Raw genomic sequence first — 18,041 nt, forward strand, 5'->3', positions numbered from 1 at the left:
CGTTGAGATGTATAGTTGAGTATCATCAGCATAACAGTGGAAACTAATAACATATTTTCTAATAATATTACGAAGGGGCAACATGTATATTGAAAAAGAGGACATAGGACAGATCCTTGTGGCGTAGTGGTAGCGATCGGACAGGTAGGATCTAAACCATTTTAGAGCCTGCCCTTGAATACCTGTATAGTTTAGTAATCGATCTATTTCATGATCTATGGTGTCGAACGCAGCACTAAGATCAAATAAAACAAGCAATGAGATGCAGCCTTGATCTGAAGCAAGAAGCAGGTCATGTGTAATTTTAACAAGTGCAGTTTCTGTGCTATGGTGGGGCCCGAAACCTGACTGAAATTCTTCATACAGATCTTTTTTTAATTTATAATGTAAATTAATAATTTGTATAAATTTATAATTTTTTATTTTAATTTATTACTGTTTAATTTATAATTCTTTTTGAATATTTTTTTACATTTTCCATCTTAAGTGCACTTAAATCTTCCTTCAAATAGTAAGTGCACTTTTAAAATGTCTTACCCCAGTTGTAATTCATTTAGTTTTACATAATCATTTTTCATCCTCCCATGACCCTTACAATTAAACTGGCAGTTTTAGGAATTCAAAATGTTGTTTTGCATATAATGTATTGACACTGCCTATTAATTCAAAATACATGTGTTTGATCACCAGTCAAATGTTTGAATTATTTTTTAATTTTGAATTATTTTTTTCATGTTTTTTTTTTTTTTAAGAAGTATTTTATTCTCAACAATGCTGCATGTATGTGATCAAATAGACAGTAGTACAGTAATATTGTAAAAAATATTATTACATTTTTTAAAATATAATAAAAAATGTTTTTTGTAAATTGGAATAATAGCATTTTACTGTATTTTTGATCAAATACATGTAGCCTTGGTGAGCATAAGAGATGACTTCTTTAAAAAACAGGACAATAAAATCATAATTTTTCCAAACTTTTGACTAGTTGTGTATTTTTGCACTTTTTAATTTATGTTTTCCTTTATTCTGGTATGTTTGGTACAGGCTGTCGAGTGATCGTGCTAAGTCCAGTCCCTCAGAGAGTGCAGCCATCATTTTTGCCACAATGGAGTGCCTTCGGTTTATCATTCTGCAGAACATCGGAGACGAGCAGGAGCAGAGAATCATCCAGAACATGCTGATCTCAGAACAGGTCTGTAGATCACAAGGAAAAGGTCTCTCTTGAAATCTGCTTATGTCTCATGCATTGATCTCTCTCTTCACAGCTCCTGCCATTGATCGACAGGGCTCTAGGAAACCCATCACTGCAGACAGGTCCTCTGTTCCCTCAGGTCTCAGATATGCTTCTGTCCTGGGAAAAGCGGGCAGTTGGGAAAGAGGCTCCCACCTTTCATAGATTGTTGTCAGACTTCTGGGAGGGTCTGGGATGCTTGTGCACAACATATGTGGACTGTGAAAAAGCCGAGCAAACTCCCCTAGAGGGCATTGCATTGCTCTTGCAGATTATGCATAACCCGAAAAGTGCCAGTAAACAAACTAAGAAGAAAAAAACGGTGAAAATTTGCTTCACGGACAGAGAAGAAAGAGGCCAAGGAGAGGAACCTCCCAAGGAAACTCCAGCAGTGGAGGAGCAGCACTGTCCCTTGAGAAATGGACACCTGCTGGATTTGGTGTGCCAGCTGGCGGAGCTCAACATGGTGTACGTGAGCGACTCTGAGTCGGAAAGGCACCTGCGCTTCTTGTCTCAGCTTCTTAGGTCGTTCCCGAGTCCTAAGGTGTTCCAAGTGCTGCTGAAGCCGGAGGAAATGAAGCCTGAAATGGGGCCGGAGCTCAGCCCGCTCGCTGAGAATGCAGCTGTCCACTTTCTCCTGCAAAGAGTGACTGTATGGTTAAAACAAGACGACCAGAAGGACACGGACTTCCTGGTGGACATGGTTTTCAGTTCCCTGCAGTGCTGCTGCTCCAGTGATGACAAGACATTGATCCTCAACCACATCAGTGTAAGAGACCCACATGGTTCGGGGGGACTGGGATATATTAAAACAATAAACCATAAGATGCTGTATTTCAGTGAATTTACCACGTACAAGGGGTATCATTAAGCATGATAAAAAAGTAACAACCCCAGTACAATAACAGACACTGGTCTTCAGTAAAGCATTATATTTATTACAAAGAATAATTATATTTTCACAAAAGCCTTATAATAAAGCCTTATATAATATATAAGAAAACAATTATTTTAAATTGTAATATTTCACAACATTAGTTTTTATAGTATTTTTGATCAAATAAATGCAGTCTTGGTAAGCATGAAAGATTTCTTTCAAAAACAAACTTACCAACCCTGAACCTTTGAATGGTATTGCATATTTTTAATTAAATGTTACGTTTTTTTTTCCCAACTGTTTTTACTTCATTTCTGTCTATCAACAGACATTTTTTCTCATTTACGAACATGTGAAATCAATAATCAGTTATTTGTCTCTTTAAAACAGAGGGATTTGAATTGGAGTGTGATTCTTCAACTTATTGAAAAGGTACTTGTTTTTATTAAGAGATCTTTTCAGTTAAGTTATATTTAGCCTTACATTTTAAAGTGTTTTGCATTGAAGAAATATGAATGAACTAAATCTTCTCTTGTCACGTTCATGACACCAGGCCTGTGCAGATCCTGTCCGTTTGGAGGTGTTTATTGGCTGGCTAAGGGGTCCTGTGTTAGGGGAGAGGTTTGTGGGTCTGGCAGGAGAGCTGTGTGTGATGGGTCTGCGTGGATCCCCTTCTTCATCATCCCATCATGCACACGGCTGGCCTCTCATCAGCCTCGCTCTGTCACAGCAGCACAATAATGGTAAGTCTGCAAGTCATCGCTACTCAGAAACAACCTGATCTCTCACATATAGCAGTTAAGACAAAACTGACCTTGTTTACTTTCTTTCTACAAGTCCCTGGATCACAGATATGAATAAATAAAATACCAGAGTCATTGAAGTCCTTGGTAGAAAATTTGTTCACAAAAATAAATAAGAGTGACAGTAATACTGGCATTTTTTTGAAGAAGTCTCTCACAAAGGCTGCATTTATTTGATCAACAATACAGTAATATTGTGAAATATTTACAATTATATTATACTATTATGCTACAATATAAATTATACAATTTAAAATAACTGTTTTCTGTTTTAATTTATTTAAAAATGTCACTTATCCCTGTGATGAAAAGCTGAATTTTCAGCAGCCATTACTCCAGTCTTCAATGTCATGTGATCCTTCAGAGATCATTATAATTGGCTGTTTTGACGCTGTGTAAACAGTTATTTTTATTATCAATGTTGAAAATAGGTGTGTTAATATTTTTTCAGTATGAATCGAAAGTACAAAAGAACAGCATCCATTTGAAATATGAATCTAGATGTATATAAAAAGCATTCTTGCTGAAAAAGTATGAATTTCTTCTAACAAAATAAATAAATAAATAAATCTTACTGACCCCAACATTTTGAATCGTAGTATATTAAGCTGCAAATGGCTTGATGAGTGGTTCTCTTCAAAGAAAATAATGCTGTTTCCCCCTTTCTTCTCTCTACAGGGCCTCTCATTGGTAAGGTGTATGTCGAGCAGATCATTGACAAGCTTCACGCCACCCTGTCGGAAGCAAAGGGCATGTCAGACGCTGGGAACATGGAGCCGCTAGTCACTTTCATCTCTGATGTGGCTGCCACCTTCTTTTCTTCGGTTACGAGCTGCCTGCTGCTGGCATCTGCTGAGGAATTGCTTATGACTGTTTTCCAGCTTTGTGCACAGGACCAAACCATCACTCACCTCTCAGGTAGACTCCAAACAATCCAGAAGTTCAAACATTTGTCTATGTAGAATGTAGTTCTGAATTTCTCATCCATTACACACCAACAAACAATTTCTTCTCAATTATGTGTATTGCTTTTAAATGCATGTCTTATGTTTCTCGGCAGATGCTCTTCTTCTGAACCTGCAGCACGCCTACACTGTTGGCATTCAATCATTGATCACTAACCTGGGCACAGGGGTCACGAAGGGCACCCTCCTCCACAACATTGCACTCTGGGTTAAAAGTCAGCTGCTCACCACACCGCTGACAGTCAAAAGGTCTTATAAGGACTCATCTAATCGCCTTTACATAAATGTGCTTTCTCCAAATGCTGTTAATTTTTTTTTTTTTAAGTTTGGATGGCTGAAAGAATTGTTTAAGAACCTGTCTCAATCTCCTCTGTTAATGTCAGTCTGCAGCTCCTGGTGCAGGCTGTGGAAAGTCTGGCTCAGACCATCGCCTCGGCCCAGAAGAGCAGCTGTCTCCTGTCTCAGTTTATCTGCTGTCTTAATCCTACTGAAGAGGAATGGAGTCGCATTAGACGAGCCCTGCTGCCTCAGGTACTCAGCCGGTCAAAAAATGACATTCACACAGGCCAAACAAGCCGGCAGCAGATTTTGTGAGGAACCATTGGTTCAATATTTTGTTAGAATTGTATTTGGAAGGTACTCGTATGGCAAAAATATGCCATTCTAATGAATTATCTTTGTGCATGTCGGCAGTGGGTGAGACACCCTCTACTGTGTGGTCGTCTCAGAGTCACTGGTGAATACCCCTGCATGGACGTCTGGAGGATCAGGGAAACTAACCGGCTGCCGGCACACCTGTGTGTAAGTGCATTACTGGGCAGAATCATCTTCACTGCAGCTTCACCTGATGACCAGCAGATGGAGGCAGACTTCTCTGAAATTCCTGATCTCAAACACATAGGTGAGACTCGTTCATTCATATAGATTTTGGTAGCAGTGATCTTGTAAAATAATAATCATTGTTGCTTATGTATTACAAGCTCTAAAAGGATAGAGTGTTTCAGCTAAAACATTTAAGGAGGGAAAACACCTGAATTTTATTCATAGACCCAAACTGAGCAAAACATTCAATTTGGTGCAGATGCCAAAAAGTAGGGTCAATTCTGATAGCTTGTAATGTAAATAATTAATTCAGTCAGTGTCTTATTTAAACGTACATGCTTAGTTTTATGATCAAAGCTCTGTAGTTTTTATTGTCTATTGTATTGTGTATCAAGACCTGAAATGCTCATTGTTAAAATTACAGTAAAATGCATTTTATTTGCTAAAGAAAAGTGTAAACTATCAATCAAAGAGTTGTTGAAGATTGTTTGCAACGTTTTTTTTTGTCATTTTATTTGGAGGCCTTATCAAATGTGTAAAATTGATAGAATAGGCTTTATAGAGTTATAATAAAGTGTCACCAATATTGGTTTTAATGTAGTTTCGGAGATTTTCTATGGACTTCAGTGGTGTGAAGAAATGGAGCTGTCACCACTCATGGTGTGTGAATATCACAAACTGCTGCAGTCCTGGAGTTTAGAGCAGAGAATCCACAACAGCAGCCTGATCAAAACCACTCTCTTAGACACACTTTTCACAAGGTCTGCTCATTCATGTGATTTTTCATTATTAAGGATCTAGCTCAGCTGGGGTTCTCAACTCTGACCACTGAGATCCACTTTCCTGCAGAGTTTAGCTGCAACCTTGATCAAACCCTCCTACCAGTAACTTTCTAGTAAACCTCACCTGCCTTTAGCCCGAGTCACTCTGAAGACATCGATTAGCTTGTTCAGGTGTGTTTGATTAGGGTTGGAGCTAAACTCTGCAGGAAAGAGTTGAGAACCCCTGGTCTAGTCCGTGTATAGAATAGATGTATTTTATTTTGTTTTTAATAAGCATCATTTATAGACCCTTTTATCCTTTTTAATCACAGGTCACAAGAAGAGGGCTCCCTCTGGTCACTTGCTCTGGCAAAATACATGCAGAGCAGCAAAACCGAACCAAGCCACATTAAGGCCTTATATGACAATGTAGAAAGGTGAGACATCCCCAATACTTAATGTGTTAAACAGCATATGCTGATGTGGATGTGACCCTCCTCATGACCTGGAGGAATCTTTTTATACAGATCCAGATGATCACAATGTGCTTGCGTTTTGATGAGAAATGTCAGCCTAACCAGTGAGGTGATTGTGACGTTCCGACTAATTCTGCGGCTCTTGTGTGTGTCAGTTTCTTTCCTCTCTCAGAACACAGTGTAAGCACAGTGCAAGTGCTATGTCCATATCTAGCCAGTGAAGAGAGAGAATCCCTCATCGCCTTGTGTGTCGCAGAGCTCCTTAACTGGCAGGACCGAGAGCAGGACTGCACTGATGGTGAGATTCAAACCATATACACACACCGCACATGATGAGTCGTGTAGGCTGAGCAACATTGATCTCACTCACTTAAGTGTTGTGAAAAAGTAATGTTGTGTGTGTGTAGGTGTGTGGGGCTGTCTGGCCGTTCTGCTCTGCTGTCTACAGGCCGACACGGCTGTGGAGGATGAGATTTTGTTGGCTGTCGTAGCCACGATTGCCGAATGGAGGAACAGTAGGGAAGAATGGTTCCTCTTCACCAGGTGAGACATTGCCTCAGCCGTGTGCACCTCTGTAATGAGGAAGACGGCAATGGCAGTCGTGTTTACTATGTCAGAGCTGTGGCCAAGATGCTAAAGTGGGTGTTGCAATATAGTGGTCGACCACTAGTGTTTTTTGACAGCCAATGCCGATATCTTGGAAAGCATGGGGCCGATATAAAGTCCATATGATTTTTTTATTATTATTAATATTTAAGAAATTGGAAATCATTTGACAATGGATAAAAAAAAATTGTGTAAATTAAACATGCTTATAATTTAGATGACAGTATTTTCCCCAAATAAATAAATATTTAATAAAATATAATTAAAAAGAGTAAATGCTGCAACCAACAGGGCACTCAGTATTCTGGGAAGTTTTTGTGCACTGGGAATAATGTTTTTCAAATAAAGCCAGGGTAACCTTCATTTTACATAGAGCACACAGTGAAAATGACATGAATATATGATGGCGGGCAAATGCATAAAGCGCAGTTTAATTTGAAATCACGAGTTTAAAGTTTAAAGCATTCATTTCACACGGACCGACCGTCACACATGTGATCATGCTGGATACACATACACACTTCACAAGATCTCACAGCTGGATTCGAAGTTTGCAAGGTTTGTGAAATTAAATGTTCATTAGTCATTCAAAGACTTGTTTAACTTATTTAAATGCATATTTGCTTAACGCTGATGGCAAACGAGAAAGTATAATAATGTTTGCCTTTCTATTACTAATAGGCCTAATATAAAAGCAATCATTATAATCCTTTCTGTATACATTAATTCCTTTGTTTAACCATTCTATCTGATTATTAGACAGACTTCTATTCGTATTAGACAGAACTGTTAACGACCACAGTGAAAATAAGAGGATTTATATACACACAGTATACACAGTGCACATAAGTTTACATACCCCTTGCAGAATATCCAAAATGTTCATAATTGTAACAAAAGGGGGATCATGAAAATTGCATGTTGTTTTTTTTTTTATTGAGTACTGTCTTAAATAAACTATTTCACATAACAGATGTTTATATGTACTCCACAAGACAAAATAACTGAAATTGTAGAAATGACCCCGCTCAAAAGTTTACATACCCTTAAATCTTAATACTGTGTGTCATTTCTTGGATCATTCATGATTGTTTTTATGTTTTGTAATAGTTGTTCATTAATCCCTTGTTTATTCTGAGCAGTTCAACTGCCTGCTGTTCTTCTGAAAAATCCTTCACATTCTTTGGTTTTTCCATCATCTTCTGCATATCTGAACCCTTTCCAACAGTGACTGTATGATTTTGAGATCATCTTTTAAAGCTGAGGACAACTGAGGGACTCTTATATAACTATTACAAAAAAACATTTACTGATGCTCAAGAAGGCAACACAATGCATTAAGAGCTGGAGTTCTAGCCATCTTCTAGATTGGCTGTCAGTCAATGCAATTAAATTTTTACACCACATGGCAAGGGACTGACTGTCTTTGAGTGAGTCTTTAAACAGTTCATTCAACTGCATGTTCAAAAACACTGATTCATACAAAGAGAGATGTAATGAAAAACACTGTCGAAATTATTTTTGTACAAATCAGTATAGTGTACATTGTGTTATCATTACCAACTTTAAAATTCAGTACACATGCACAAAGTGTAAAACGAGAAGGGTGTAACCTTACAAAGAAGAAAATGTAACTCGCTCTGTTGCTGCTGTTCTTGCATTCCTCTGCTGTTGGCTCGTCAATAGCGCGGTATTGCGATAATGCGGTTATCATGACTGCCCTATTATAGTTATCATAACAAGCAATCTGTCCTTTTTCAGTGACCTTGGAAAAGTTTCAGCCGCATGGCTCTTATTGGCTGTAGAAATAATGCGTTTCCTGTCCTGGGTGGTGGATCATTCTCCTACAGTCTTGGGAAACACTCATTGGGATCTCCTGCTCTGCTCCATGCTGGCATGGCTTGAGGTGAGATTTCTCTCCTCCTCTTTATTCACACTGTTTGTATGCAGTAGACAGGCTCACAGAGACACTTTCCCTGCACAATAAAAGCTGCATTTTGAAAAGATTTTATTTTAATACCAGGTGTAAATCCGATCTGAAATGCTTTACACATATGGCTGATTTTATAAATAATCAGACTTACTAGAACCGTGTTGCATATAGGCGACAATCATGCGTATGTCATTTTAAATCAGCGCAACATGTAATTGCGTTGTTTTCACAGACTGCCCGTGAGAACAGCAGCATGTTCTGGAATCCTTGGGTACAGCTGTTTGTGTGTACAAACTGTGAGCTGATTGTGAGGCTGAGCGAGTTTTTCACATCGCCCCCTGCTGGTGTGGAGGAACAGCTTCCTCCAGAGTTGAAAGCCGAGTGGAAGGAGTTCTTTTTGGAGGGAATTCACAACCTTCTGCTCCCACTGCTTATTAAAATCCCCGGTGAGTCGACTTAACAAGAACCTTCATGTTTAGTTTGTGGTTTAATGATTAAAAAAAAAATGAATAAATAAAAAAATATATATCTACACTACTGATAGTGTAAAGTTCAGGGTCAGTAAGTTGTTTCATGTTTTTGAAATAAGTCTTAAAATGTAATTTATTAATGTGATAGTAAAGCTAAATTTCATTCTTCAGAAATCATTCTAATATGCTGATTTGATGTTTAAAAAACATTTCCTCTTATCAATGTTTAAAACAGTCATGCTACTTAATATTTTAGTCTAAATCCTGACATTTAAAAAAAATCTTACCAACCATAAACCTTTGAACAATAGTGTATATGTAATAGGGCTGTGCAAAAAATCGAATGCGATTTTCATGCGCATCTCATCAGTAAAGATGCTCCTGTGATTAGAAGTATTTCTCCAGCACGTGCGTTCAGATCAGGGTTGCCAGGTTTTCACAACAAATCCTGCCCAGTTGCTTCTTAAAACTAGTCCAAAACTAGTAAAATTCGCATTTTAGGGGCTAAATATCACATTATTTGTATTTGGGTTGCTTCAAACCGCGGACATGAAAAACAATCGCAGACTTGGCAACACTGGTTCAGGTGGAGCGGCAGTTACTACACAGAGCCGTAGTCTACCAACAACTAACACAAAATCGTCTTCAAAATCGTCAAAGAATCGTCTGCGATTTTAACATCGATTTTGTGTAGATTGTCAGTGAATTACGGCTCGGTGTAGTAAATGCCAACCAGTGTTGCCAAGTCTGTGGTTGTTTTTCATGTCTGCGGGTCGAAGCGACCCCAATACAAATAACGTGATATTTAGCACCTAAAATGCGAATTTTACCAAGGCAACCCTGCTAAAAAACTTATATTGTAACCCCGGGAAGCAATTTCTATCAGGGAACCTCCTGGAAGCGCGATTGGACTAGTTTTGGACTAGTTTTAAGAAGCAACTGGGCAGGATTTGTTGTGAAAACCTGGCAACCCTGATCTGAACGCACGTGCTGGAAATATACTTCTAATTACAGGAGCGTCTTTACTGATGAGATGTGCATGAAAATCGCATTAGATTATTTTGCACAGCCCTAATATGTAAATGTTTCAAAACATGCCATCTAAAAAAAGTGTTTGGCTGTTGTGCTAGTGCTTTAAATGGGATGCATTTAAAAACACAACTTGTATAAGAAGGTTTGACCTGGAAAAAAAAAAAAAAAGAATTTCATATTAAAAAAATACTGTTACAATCTTCAAGTATTACAGGATGGCATATTGGTGCCTATATATTTTTATAACTTTTAACATTATTTTTTTATTAAATCATATGTTATTTATATACCACTCCACCTGAACTACTGAAATCTCCCCTTTACCTTAAAACATGCTGATAACCACCATAATAATACTGGTGGTAAAATAGAAAGACAGGCTGTTTCATAAAACATGGGCAGTACTCCAATATAGATGGTGAAAAAGGCCATAAACCAAGACAAAACGGCAACAGTACTAAATGCAGCAAACGTTAGCTAAATAACAAAATACCTTAATGATAACAAAAATTATTTATATAAGATTAACTATATAATTATACATAATGTCATGCGGCGACTACTGGAAATGTTCTACTGTTTTGACCATAAATTGTATTGTATTTATAGTTTTTACAATTGCAAAAATTGCAAAAAAAAAAAAAAACTAGTCATTTAAAAATAAATGTATAGTATAAATTAAAGCTCAGTCACTAAACAAAACAAGCAAAAAAACTTTTTAAACTTCGTAATAATCTGTTTGCCCAAATGGCATAGTGACTCATCCCTAGTATTAACCTAGAAATCATTTTTATACTTGTATCATTTATAATTTTGATATTTAATGGAAACATGATGTCAGGTGGTTAAAATGTCAAACTTTTGTCTCAGCAGACTTTACAGAGCCAGATGATCCTTTGTTCCCCCTGGCGGTGTTGAGGGCAGTGGGGGAGGCTCTTACCTACATCCCCGTGGAGCTGCTCACACAGAATAAACTCCCTCCTCGGTTTGTAGCTGACCAGAGGAGCAGTCTGCCAGAGCCCCTCCAGACCCTGTTGAATACCCTCTCACCCCTCCTGCTCTTCAAAGCCCGGCCGTTACAGCTCGCGGTCTACCACATCCTACACAAGTATAGAATCTGTTACCACCTTTATCTCATTTAACTGTGTCATATCATGGAAAACTTACTTTTTATCAAGGAATGGTTACCCAAAAATGTTATTTGTTTTAATGAATTTTTAGAATTACACCACTTGCTCACCAATGGATCCTCTGCAGTAAAAGGGTGCCGTCAAAATGAGAGTCCAAAGAGCTGATAAAACATCACAATAATGCACAAGTAATCCACAGGACTCCAGTCCAGTCTTGTGAATGGAAAAGCTGAGTGTTTGTAAAAAAAAATCCATCAGTAAGGAATTTTAACTTTAAGCTAAACTTTTTGGCCAAAATACCAGTCCATAATCCACAATAATGTTTCCTCCCACGAAAAAGTCTTTTTGTCAGCGCGCACAAAAATCCACTGACAGTTTAGAACCGTTTCTGCCTGTTAATGGTGCTCGATCTGTGCATCATGAAACAACTTCATGATGATTTGTTCCTTAAAATCATGCAGCTTTTCACTTCGCAAGGCATTAATGGACTGGAGTCGTGTGGATTACTTGTGGATTATTGTGATACTTTTATCAGCTGTTTGGACTTTCTTTCTGATGGCACCCATTAAGTCTACAGGACTAATGGCGAGGAAGTGTTGCGATCAAGAAATACATTCTTCTACGTCTTGGATGGCCTAAGGGGGAAATACATTTTCAGCAAATTTAGATTTTTGGGGGTAAACTTTTTTTCTCAAATTCCAGCATAATGTAGATATATTTTAAATGCCCTTTCCCATGATCAGCAACCATAGGCACATTAACGTATAAACAAAGTTTTAAAGGAACAGTAGCAAAAACAACCTGTATTAAAGACTGAAAGGGCAGAAAATGGTCATGCTAAACCAAATTACAACTGTTTTTGGTGCAAGAAAACTTGTTTAACATAATAATTGGACTTGTGGGGAAAAGTAAAATGCAAAATTTAGAATACCGCCTTAAGGTTATCTACCTGTTCTGCAGCATCTGCAGAAACGCTATAATGGACTTTCCTGTAAGTTGCTTTGGTAGGAATGTATCTGTCTAGAACATAATTGTATATGTAATTGAAATAAATACTCCAAGGGACGGCAACTTTTTGCATAGCCTTAAGGTCATATTGTACGGAAGAAGTTTAATCCACAATGCGTTCCGCTTTGGGTTTAATTAAATATGCTTCATTGAGAGCACAAGCCTCTGGGAGAGAAACGGTTTTATATTCCACAGGGTTAGCTGAGATCTCCTCTGTGCTGTTGCTGTAATACTATGTCCATTACAAGGCTTTGAATGAGGCTCAGTGCTGGCGTTGAATCGTCTCAGGAGAAATGTGAGTGATGTGTTCGTGTCTTACAGGGTGATGCCTTTGTTGCCAGAGAGTGACAGTGAGAGTGCCAGAGCTAAATCTGATGACGAAGATGGAGAAGAACCATGCTTGTAAGACACACAAATACACACACCGGCTCTTAAAAGGCTTTGGATATGTAATGCAGAATAGATCCCATTTTGGTTTGATATTTTAAAATTACTACAGTGTAAAATAAAGAAATGCAGTAAACATTATATAAATGTTTATTTATTGTTATTTAATTGCATTTTTTACCCTTATTTGTTTATTATTTAAGATATTTTATTATTTAAAAATGTTTAATATTTGCTGTTTATTTTTAATTATGTTATTATTATTTTATTTTTTGGCCACCCACAACTTAAATGGTATCCTGGCAACTTTCTGTGTGCACTTCCTCTAGGTCTCCTCCAGCAGCGTTAATGAGCATCCTGTCTGCCACAGAAGAGCTCTTGGAGAGTATTCTAGGTGGTGTGCAAGTGGGCGAGTTTGCAGTGGTGCAGCCCCTCAGTATGGAGCACTGCTGCATTCTGGGATATCTTCTGGCCTGGAAACTCCTCCTCACCTTCTTCAAGTCTTCTTCATCTCATGTAAGTATTTAGTAAGTAATATTACTCTGGAAAGCTGTCAGTCATGGTCTCATCCTTTTTAATACACTTTTAAAAGTGACGTTCTAGAGGTTAAATGATCTGTCAGATGTGTCCGTCTCATTGTGACAGAAATATTGAGAGATAATGTCACAGCTTTCATCTCCCCAGCTCTTTATGATTTTGAGTGAAAGTGAAAAAAGGCTGCAGAATCTTTCACGTAGTGAAAATGTCTGTTTTTGTTTATCAGCTGCGAGCTCAATACTCTCTGCATTTGAAAAAGACTCGCTCTCTTCATAAACTCCTCCTTCACCTGTTCCGTCTGATGCCAGAGATCCCATCAGTGCCTGGGCAGCCAGCAGAACCCTCAAGCAAAGAACCCAAAACCTTCTTCACTGAGAGTTTGTCTCTCTCACCCCGGAGTATGTTGTAGATCATTTATAACCGTAATTCTCAGCTGGTTTAACCACAGGATTCAACACACTACCAGAATGATTTATTGTAAATAAAAGTGTTAATAAAAACCAAGCATTAAATATGCAATATTATTAGTAATTAAAAAAAGTAATGCCTTTTAATTTAGTTTCAAACTAAGCACAATTATTTGTTTGAATGTGTTTTATTCTTTGCATTTAGCATGATTTTTTATTTTTATTTGTTCATTTTTGTTTTCATTTTACATTTTAAGCAATTTTGTTATGTTTTGGTTATGTAATTTTTTAAAAATATTTCTATTTAGTTTTTATTTTTATTTAAATTTTAGTCTGTTTAACAATTATCAATTAGTAGTCAAAGCAACATTCCTAATATTTCCTTTTTTGTTTTCTTTTTTTTAAGCATGTTTTTCATCTATATTTACATTTTATTTCAGCTTCATTTTAATAACTGAAACTTTATGGAAATTACAGAGTTTTAATAGTTAGTTTTAGTCATCGATACCAACTCAGTCTGCTACCTGTGACCTGATCAAAATAAACCTGCAGCCCATCAGTTGACAATTATTTCTAACATTAATGTATATCTCCCGTATCTGAGGTTATCTCAATAAGTGTGTGTGTTTTCTAGAAACTGAAGGTCTGCAGTTTGAGGTTCCCCATCTGGCCTGCTCTGTATTCTATGGTGCGCTGAAAGACTTGCCTGCAATGGTGCGTCTGTGGTGGAACAGCCAAGAGAAACGTGTATTCAGCACGGTGGATAAATTCACCAGCAAGTATGTCAGCAGCGTTCTGTCTGCACAGGAGATTGCTTCTGTGCAGTCCAGCACCCAGACTTTTGAGAACATGATGGTGAGCTGTGGTGGAAATTTAAGTGTAAGAAAATAATCGGTGCTTAAGTTAAATTAGGCATTGTGATCTGATGTGATTGGCATTCTCAGGTAAAAGCACGGTCTGCCACGCGGGAGGTGATTGCGACTTACTCTGTCGACGAAATCTTCATAGAGCTGGTGATTCAGCTGCCTCAGAATTATCCGCTCGGCTCTATCTTAGTGGAGAGTGGGCGGAGAGTGGGTGTGGCCGTTCAGCAGTGGCGCAATTGGATGCTTCAGCTCAACACGTACCTCACACACCAGGTACAGGGAGTAAAAAATGTTCTCCGTTTAAACCTTTTAAGATACATGCAGTAACATTTAGTTTAATAAAACAACTAGCTTGTCAAAAAAAAAGGAAATATTTTTTGGGCCATTGTTGCTTTAAAAGGTGGGCTCTTTATCTAATGCAGTAGTATTTGTACATCCCCCTCCCCCCTTTTCTTTTTAGATTTGAATACTTTTGGGGGCTGCTGTTAATGTTGCATGTTTAGTTTGTGATTAGCCCAGTTGAACTGGTTTATCAAAGTAACAGTTAAATGCTCAGAGTGATTTATTTTGAATAACTGAAAATGCCCAGACTAATTTAGATGATGTGTTTGTGTTTGGTAGAATGGCAGTATTCTGGAAGGTCTGTCGCTGTGGAAGAACAATGTTGACAAGCGTTTTGAGGGGGTGGAGGACTGTATGATCTGCTTCTCTGTCATTCACGGATCCAATTACTCGCTGCCAAAGAAAGCCTGCCGTACCTGCAAAAAGAAGTTCCACTCCGCCTGTCTGGTGAGTGCCACATGCAGCATCTTTTGCTTCCATCATAGTTATTTTTAGATTAATGTTTTTAAAACATAGTAAGTGGAGTTTTGAGCATTTGGTATTTTATGAATTTACATAACTAAAATATCTGGCACCCATTTTAATTGTGTTATATGACATGTTTGTGTGAAACAAGATATTCAAAGATTTTCAGAAAGTAAATGAGCTCAATTTTGATTTTGTGTTGAGTTTTAATGTTCTTATTGGCACTATGACTGAATCCCTTTCAAATCATAGGTTTCAAATTCTATAAAAGGTCACCAGTGCACTTGAAACTGAATAATTTCCCATCCGCAGTGAAGTCCTCAATCTGTCACCATTTATCACCTCAATTCTGCAGATATTTCAGAATCAGCAAAATGTGCAACCTTGAATGATCTCGAATGCTTCTGGTCCCTCACTGACCAGTTGTCTCCATTTCCTTTCATTCCACAGTATAAATGGTTCACATCTAGCAACAAATCCACATGTCCTCTGTGCCGAGAGACTTTCTTCTAAGCCCTGTCTCCATGGACACAAATAATAGGTGAATGACATCCTTGGCAAACAGCTGACTCAGAAAGAAATGTTCTGTTCATTTGTACATTCGATTTTTGCAGTGCTGCAAATTACCATGGCCTTTTAGATTCTGACTTTGAAAATGCATCCAACAACACCCGTCACAAACAATAGAATGAACAAACAGTCGGAATCCCAAAGAACAAAGTACCCGGATTGGACTGAAGACAGCTTGACAGGACAATGAAGGCTTAACAAGCGGGAGATTTCATGGCCTTAAAGGAATAGTTCACCAAAAATCTACATTTTGTCCTTATTTGGACTCATGTCATTCCAAACTTTTTTCATGTTATTTTTTTGTGGAACACAGACACTTTTTTTTTCTCAACACATCTGTCTAGCCCCAAAAAAGAAGAGAGTATAAATACAAAACTAAGTATAGTACAAGATGCTGTAAATAGAAGTCATATCGTAGCTTAGTGAATGGCATAAAACGTAGGATGTTGTACTCTTCTTGTTTTAATCAAATGTAGCTGCAAATAGGTTTGGGATGACATGGGTAAATAATCACAAGATATGAATTTTTTTTTTGTGTGTGTACCATTTCTTTAAATACATTTTTTTTGTCCAAGGTGGCAAGATGGTTCATCATATGTAAGGTTACATAAATTTGTAATTCACAGGTAGATCTTCTGGTGAAATCAAAGTGTTCATAGCTTCTACTGATGTTCTGATAAACATGGGACCATATGGATGACCTGTATAGAAAATAATGGACAGAGTTTTGATTTTTATCTCCGCTTGATGATATTTTGTATAATGACACAGTATGCTGCAGAGATTTCTGTTTGCTTTGATCTTTAGTAGTCATGGATTGTGTAACATGACACAATTTGTGGTCCTGAAATACAGATCATACTTTCAGCCTCACTGTTTATCATATGTCATTTTACGTAATCAGCTTCCGTCAATCACAGTGTGTCACATTATCTGTGCATTTGTGTCTGTTCCTCAGAGTCACTGTAGCTTATCTATTGACGCTGCAAGGTAAGCTGCCGTTTGCATTTACGCAGGGAAGACAATCATTGAAGAATAATTTCAGAGGCAAAAAAAGGTCGGTGATGAAAGCACATCTAATTCCATCAGTTGCTCGGCTGTTAATATTTAATAGACGTTCCCATTGAAGAGCCACATGTATTGCATGATGCAGAACACTACCTGAAACAAATGTGAACAAAACCATGTCTCTCCTCTAGCCATGTTTAAATTTTAAAATCATGTGATTGAAGTGTATTTTGACAAGCAGACTTGACGCGTATTACAATGCAATTACAGTTATTACATTGTAATACACATGTATTAATGTAATTACACAGTTATTACATTGTAACAACAGTATAATTTAGAAGATATTTCTGTAGTGTTGCTTATATCTGTTGCCCTATACGGTGTGACCGAGGCTTTTCTCCTGAGAGAGCATGGAGAAGAGGATCCCCAAAACCAGAAAGAAAAGATAATTTTCTGTTGCATGCAGAGGAAGCATTTAGAACTCTTGAGGAGATTTAGCCGTCTTATCTATGATAAAAATCAATAGCATAGTAAAGACTACAATGAGACCGTATTGTCGGATGGCTCAGGATATATTCCGTGAGGAAACACATACCTTTCGTCCCTTTCTTGTGCTAATAGGACTACCTTAATAGTTAATGATGTGTCAGAGAGAAGTCAGCAGGAAGTTCTCACACGTATAATGAGCACTGTCATAACAACCTCCCCCGAATTTCTCTAGCAAAAGCCTTTTATCAGATTTATTATGCCCAGGATGCCAATTTCAGTGTTATTGTAAAACGCTAACTCCGTAGCTGCTAGTTCTTGGAAGCAGGACCAATTAGACAGCGGCTGCTGGCACCAAAATAGCAGTCGTTCTCAGGTCTGTCTCACTGGCTCGGAGTCTTTTATTGTTGTAATGGAGGCTTTGTTTTCATTACACGCTTGTTTGGAAGTCATTAGGTAATTAAACATGACAAATGAATGCACTGGAGTGGTCTGAGCCAATGCAGTGAATCTCGATACCTTAAAAACTGGCCCATCATTGTTCATAAGCTTCAAGCGTTGAGCTCATGGCTGACATTTCCACAAGCTACAGATTAATGTGAACCACTTGGTGGCAGCATTGGATGGTGTCGCTGCATGTTTGACATGGGATTTGATGCTTTTTTAAAAACCCTTTTCCAGAGATGTTTTATTCAATTCGCTCCGTGTCAAGGGAGGGTTATTGCTCTTAAAAAGTATCAAACCAAAGCCATCAGAAAAATGTATTCTTCTGTATTCTCAGTTTAAAATAGGCACTCATAGATAGTCGGATGGATGGTTAGATAGATCGGTGGATAGATAGAATGACAGAACA

At 37.8% G+C, this 18,041-nt stretch overlaps 1 protein-coding gene across 1 annotated transcript in view; it reads left to right on the top strand.

Annotated features, from left to right (window-relative positions):
• Positions 1-16,564, top strand: part of LOC132132417 (E3 ubiquitin-protein ligase listerin-like) — a 22,451-nt gene extending 5,887 nt beyond the window's left edge. The window contains exons 9-30 of the mRNA XM_059544782.1: positions 1,048-1,195; positions 1,269-2,003; positions 2,502-2,543; positions 2,665-2,854; positions 3,593-3,832; positions 3,975-4,128; positions 4,263-4,410; positions 4,573-4,780; positions 5,303-5,462; positions 5,795-5,899; positions 6,094-6,236; positions 6,346-6,481; positions 8,306-8,450; positions 8,710-8,923; positions 10,850-11,087; positions 12,439-12,519; positions 12,834-13,020; positions 13,268-13,439; positions 14,083-14,303; positions 14,393-14,587; positions 14,936-15,103; positions 15,572-16,564. Coding sequence (XP_059400765.1) covers positions 1,048-1,195; positions 1,269-2,003; positions 2,502-2,543; positions 2,665-2,854; positions 3,593-3,832; positions 3,975-4,128; positions 4,263-4,410; positions 4,573-4,780; positions 5,303-5,462; positions 5,795-5,899; positions 6,094-6,236; positions 6,346-6,481; positions 8,306-8,450; positions 8,710-8,923; positions 10,850-11,087; positions 12,439-12,519; positions 12,834-13,020; positions 13,268-13,439; positions 14,083-14,303; positions 14,393-14,587; positions 14,936-15,103; positions 15,572-15,634 — 4,093 coding nt within the window. The 3' untranslated portion in view covers positions 15,635-16,564. The remainder of the gene's footprint in view (positions 1-1,047; positions 1,196-1,268; positions 2,004-2,501; positions 2,544-2,664; positions 2,855-3,592; positions 3,833-3,974; positions 4,129-4,262; positions 4,411-4,572; positions 4,781-5,302; positions 5,463-5,794; positions 5,900-6,093; positions 6,237-6,345; positions 6,482-8,305; positions 8,451-8,709; positions 8,924-10,849; positions 11,088-12,438; positions 12,520-12,833; positions 13,021-13,267; positions 13,440-14,082; positions 14,304-14,392; positions 14,588-14,935; positions 15,104-15,571) is intronic.
• Positions 16,565-18,041: the final 1,477 nt, after the last annotated feature.

This window comes from Carassius carassius, chromosome 49 (assembly GCF_963082965.1).
Source record: "Carassius carassius chromosome 49, fCarCar2.1, whole genome shotgun sequence".
Taxonomy (NCBI): domain Eukaryota; kingdom Metazoa; phylum Chordata; class Actinopteri; order Cypriniformes; family Cyprinidae; genus Carassius; species Carassius carassius.